The sequence below is a fragment of the Hydra vulgaris genome, chromosome 08 (assembly GCF_038396675.1).
Source record: "Hydra vulgaris chromosome 08, alternate assembly HydraT2T_AEP".
NCBI lineage: Eukaryota > Metazoa > Cnidaria > Hydrozoa > Anthoathecata > Hydridae > Hydra > Hydra vulgaris.
In genome coordinates this window covers 62,251,850-62,257,849 of record NC_088927.1, presented here as the reverse complement: position 1 = coordinate 62,257,849, position 6,000 = coordinate 62,251,850, and the positions used below count along the sequence as shown (strand labels likewise).

At 29.2% G+C, this 6,000-nt stretch overlaps 1 protein-coding gene across 2 annotated transcripts in view; it reads right to left on the bottom strand.

Annotated features, from left to right (window-relative positions):
- Positions 1–1,109: 1,109 nt before the first annotated feature.
- LOC100205448 (anoctamin-4) overlaps positions 1,110–6,000 on the bottom strand; it is a 59,539-nt gene continuing 54,648 nt past the window's right edge. For both annotated transcript variants that reach the window (XM_065804114.1, XM_065804116.1), the window contains 2 exons: positions 1,922–2,076; positions 1,110–1,843 (listed from right to left, as the gene is read on the bottom strand). In XM_065804114.1, the coding sequence (XP_065660186.1) occupies positions 1,668–1,843; positions 1,922–2,076 (331 nt within the window). In that variant the 3' untranslated portion in view covers positions 1,110–1,667. The remainder of the gene's footprint in view (positions 1,844–1,921; positions 2,077–6,000) is intronic.

The following is a 6,000-nucleotide window of genomic DNA, read 5'->3' as shown; positions in this document are numbered from 1 at the left end:
TCAAACGACTTAAAATGGTCTAGTCAAGTTAGTTATGCGTCTGGTAAAGCTAATAAAATGTTACGAATAATAAAACATTCATTTAAAAACTTAGACATAAACGCATCTAAATTGTTGTACACCTCTTTTGTAAGACCGTATCTAGACTACGCAAATTCAGTGTAGTGTCCTTACTTAGAACAAGATAAAAAAAAAAAATTGAATCGATACAACGTAAAGCAACACGAACAAAATGTCTTCAAGGGAAAAACTATGAAATTAGACTAACCTACTTTAAATTAACGACTCTTGAAAAAAGACGCGAACGTAATGACTTAATCCAACTTTTCAAAATAGTAAAAGAAATAGATAACTTAACATTGGAATACCCACCAGATTTAATAACTTCAAATACGAAAGGTGACAATATGAGGTTTCATAGACAATTAGTTAAAAATCCGAAGAGGTACTTTTTCTTAACAAACCGTGTTATTAACAGCTGGAATAATTTAGATCAAAACATTGTAGATTCTAAAACACTTAAACAATTTAAATCAAAGTTGGACTTATTTTTAACATAAATTGGCTGTTAAAGCCTAGATTACCTAGGCTCCGTACATTGTCATTGTACATGTACACAGTTATTATTAAATAAATAAAAAATTGACCTTTTATGTTTTTTAAAAATAAGTTTCACGTTGTCATTAAGTTTTTAAGAAAATATTTATTTTATTACAGATAAACGCTATCGTTATATTCGCAAGTGAACTCTGAATAAGCGCGTCCTTTTATATTATAAACTTAAACTCTGTGACTGCGCAAAAATGAGCTTGGATACTTATAACACGTTCAAACTGACGATAAAACGCGTTTTGTTTCTAATATTACAAACTGTATAAAACACCAATAAAACAAGATGGCGAAGATGTTTAATATTAACACAAACTTTTATATTGACAAAGCAACCACGCTGTATTGTTTGTTGTTTTATGCAACTTTTTACATTAACAATGGCTTTACAATAAAACGTGTTTTATCATCAGTATGAACGGTTGTACATGATATCAACTAAATGGTTTTAAATTGTAAAACCTGAGAATAACTTTTTAGGATAAAAATTGAATAAATAATAATGCAAAAAACATTTATTTTAAAAAAATATTTAAAATTACTTATAACCATTTTACAATTATCATATAAATAGTTGATTAATATTTACATCTTAAATTTACGTTACAAAAATTAGGAAAAATCAAACCAACAAAATATACATACAAAGTGTAACTTTTATGAAAATATACCTTTAATGAAAACCTTACAAAAAATGCAGTTACAAGTGTTGAGGAATGAAGATAACAGAAAAAGCTTTCACAGATTATAGAAATATATGTCAATAAAATAAATTATTTAAGCTACTAATTATTTAGACCGTTGTTTAACTTAAGGTTTTAAATGACAGTCTAAAAAAACTAAAAAGTCTATAATTATGCCCAGTGGGCACAAGACGTTTTAAAGACGTATTAAATCATACTATGTCTAAAACACGTTTTGTGCTCACTAGGTGTAATGATAATATAAAGAAATGATATCTAAATTTGACCTCGTCATTAAATTGCATGAAATGGAACTTTTACTAAAGTAGTACCTAAGTAAAAAATTTCGTTTCAAATACTTAAAATTAAACTCAACTAAACCATAGGCGACATTGCTGGCTCTAAACGTTCGTCATAGTTTTGTTGGGTCGAATTATTTATTGAATCAGTCAATCCTAATATTTTCGGTTTACGCTTTCCTACTTTTTCTTTGTGAACACGATCGTGCTGCTCAGCCAAATATTTCTCACGTTTAATTTTTAATTCCAAAGCTACAAAATTTAATGTTAAATATTAAAAATAAAACAGTTCAGAACAAAATTTGATTTTATTCTTTAAATCCTACTTACATTTTGGAACATCAGGAATTAAATACGCAATTGTTTCTTTAACTGTAAGAACAAATGCTTGAAAAGCAATTACAAAGGCAAGACGAGCAGTGAGAACAACCCAATAGTCACGGCTATATTTGTATGGAAAAGTATCTTCATGAAAACCAGGATATCTATAAATAAAATAAATTAAACTAAGAATAAATGGTCACCCAGGAGTCTACCTTAATAAATGTCAATGTAAAAAAAAGTACATTGGTGAAACGAAAATGCAGATAAAAACATGGATATAAAAACACAAACCCAATATAACAGTAAAAAGAACAAAACAGCTTGTAAGTTGACTGGGGACAGTTGCATAAGTCTAAAAACTGATACTAAAAAGTTTGATCGGAAAATTCGTTAGGCACTTGAAACACAGTACCAATGTGCCACTCAAAAAAATTGTGTCATTCAAAACGAAAGACAAAAAAATATGTCAATAAAATTTTGGACACCAATGTTTGCGTATTTACGTCAGAAAAAGATGAAACTATCCCATTGACGTAAAATAGAACTGCCATTTAAAAAGAAAAAACAAAAACAATCAATATATTTCGTGTTAAAAAAAATGTTACAAAAAAAAAAAAACACAGGCCATTGCAAACAGTGATTCACTAATAAAACGCAATGACCAAAAGACCAAAAAGTAATATTAAAATAAATTAACCACATAATAAAAGAAAAATTTCACAACATTTTATATGGCAACACCCATAAAACAGACTTTTAAAAGAGGTAATTGGCATGCAGGTCTTCTCCATAAGCTTGTTTCAAATGGTGTATCTGGGAAAGTTTTTGAGATTATCAAACCGTTTCTTTCTAACCGCTTTATTAAAGTCATCCTTGAAGACCAACACTCTTCTTTATTTCCAGTAACCTCTAGGGTACCTCTTTCCCTATTTTGTTACTTATCTAGATTAATGATCTTCCCGAAAATCTCACATTTAAAGTAAGCTTTTTTTGATGATAAATCAACTTTATACTCATGTCTTCACAAAAAGTCTTCTCTTTTCGACTGCTTAGAACAGGCAGCTGATCCTAAATCTGATATTCTGTAACAGATTAATGCCTACAGTGGCTTGTAAATTCTAACTCCAACAAAATCCAGTTATCTACTGCAAATAACTATCACAACACTGTCGACATACCTATATTAAGGAATTTACCTCTTCTTGGATTATCGTTTACTACTGACCTTTCATGGAAACCATATATACAACTGATTACAAAATTAGCATCTGCTTAGGTTGCCTCTCTTTATCATGCTGGTCATCTCTTACTCCTGATTCCATTCTCTACCTCTACAAATCTCTTATTCGTCTTAAGGCTGGTTCTTCTTATGATGCTCTTTCTCTTCTAGAAAAGATCCAACGGTTTTTGATTGTCCCCAAACTTGACATGCATATAATTAATGTGAACCAAAAATTGAGTGATATATAGGTAGTAACGTTTTAAAGTTAACCTAATGTCGAACTTTAGCCAACATGCCATTGGAATGGCTTAATTTGAGAGTAAGGCCAGTTATGCATGTTTTGAATGAAAGTTTCTCATCTATCACAACATTAAGATAAGTTATATTTTTAAATAAAAATATTTTTTGACCTTTTATTCTAAAGTTCAAGTATTTTGGAAGATTCTTGTTAGTTTTCTTAGAAAAGTTAGTAGGTTGCGACTTGAATATTACTGTTTCTATTATTTTTTAATATCCAATGAGATTTTATTTGTTCGAAGCCATTGATCAACTATGACCATATTCTGATTAATATATTTATTTAACTTTTTGATAGAGTTCGTTATTAATTGAAGATTAATATCATCAGCAAAATTTATTTGAATGTTTGATAGAAAGATGAAGATCATTATTATAGATAATAAATAGAAGAGGACCTAATATGGATCCCTGAGGGATACCAATTCAAATGCTTTTAATATCTGAATAGGTGCCATTTAAATTTACAAACTGTTGACAATTGGAAAGGCATAATTTAAACCATTGCAAAGATATGCCGCGTAAACCATAAAAGTCAAGCTTTGATAAAAGAATGTCATGGACTACAATATCAAAGGTTTTGATATCGTAGCCCATGACATTCTATCGTAGTCCATTGTAAATCAATGAAAATCCCACAATCATAGTTTCTGTTGTCAAGAGCAACTTTTAAACTTTCTGTAATTTCGATAAAAGTGTGAGCTGTAGAATGCTTTTTACAAAAGCCAAACTAATGTTTATATAAACATTGATTTTGGTTTAGGAAGTTGTTCAATTTATTATGCATAACTTTTTCAATGATTTTGCTTATATTTGAAAAAAGCGAAATTGTGTGATAGTTAATGCAGTTAACAAGATCCTTTTTTGCAAACTGGAATAATTTGGGCTTTACATTTGTCAACTCTTTTATACATTTGTAAGTGTTTTTTATGTTATTGATATTGTGGCCAAAAAATTTGTGTAATATTTCTTTTTGCTGAACTTTAGAAGATTACTCATACTATTATGATATTGTTTAAACTTTATAAAAAGTAGATTTTTCATTCTAAAGTTGTTTTATGAAGTTCATTTTTAATTGTTATTGACTTGAAAACGCCTTGGATAAATATAAAGATAAATGTAGCAGACACTATGAGTGTAAACACTTAAAGAAGGAATGGGATTGTCACTCAGTTAAAAAATGTTTTACTGAAAAGAACCACAATTTATTGGTTGTTAACATCATGTTCTTGATTGAGTCCTTTGCATAGTAATGGATGAAGATCTTGGAGGAAACAATATATTACCCAATATCAAATATCTGTTTTTCCCTGAATGTGTTCCCAGAGTTATACTAGCTCTTTAGGTATTTATTCTTTTACCAGAGAGAAATTCACTTCTCGATATTTGCAGATTCTCTTATAGATGGGTAACCCATTAATTTACTGACCAAATGTACAATACAAATGTTTGTTGGAGATATGTAGCCGTTTGCATGCTCACAAAAAAGCGTTAGACTCAGTGAAAAAGTTTTGGAATCAGGAACCATCAAGACTGGAAATTTCCATTATAAATCAGTGTGCAGAACAAGCAATCAGGAACCATCGAGATTGGAAATTCCCAGAATAAATCAGTGTGCAAAACAAGCATTATTTTATAATTATCTGCATATAACATCATTTGTGTTTTAAAGTTGACTTGGAATGTCATTAATGTATATTAAAAATAAGAATGGATTAAGCACAGATTTGTGTATGTGTGTGTGTGTGTGTGTGTGTGTGTGTGTGTGTGTATGTGTGTGTGAGTGTGTGTGTGTGTGTGTGTGTGTGTGTGTGTGTGTGTGTGTGTGTGTGTGTGTGTGTCATATACTTTTTTCTTCTAGGTTGAAAACCCTGTATTCTAAAAACTTGGATTTTTAAATAATTTTATATAAAAAAGTTTAGATTGAAAAAAATCAAAATGTTTAAGCTGCTGGTGCTTGTGGTTGTGTATTTTCATCAACGTAAGTGATAATCAATTATAATTTTTCTTGGTAAAATTTATAATAGTTTTCATTAATAGTTATTTACCTATCATTTATTTAGTTTTTTTGTAATAATAGTCTTGAGTCTGACAATACTTAAAATACTAAAATAGATTTTTTTTTTGTTCATTTTCTTTTTAACATAACCAGTTTACATTTCTTTCATCTTTGCCATTAAGATTAAATCTTAGTTTGACCAATTTATAGACATCAACTATCTACATAAGTCCTATATAAGTCCTGCTCTTTCACTAAACAATCCATTTTTTCATATGAATAAACTTTTCTTGTTGCTTCTGTTACTTGTTTGACTCTTCTTTCTAACTATATTAGCTAGATATATTATATCTGACTAATACAGTCAAATAAAATATATCTGACTAATATAGTCAGATATAATATAGTCAGATGTAACATATCTGATAGAATAGTCAGATAAAACATATCCTAAGTCACATCAAAAGTCACTCAACACTTTTAAAACTCCTGGAGACCAAGAGTACAAGAAATAATTTCAGGTTCAGAGACCAAGAAAAAATTTAAGACCTAGAAACGAGACTTAAA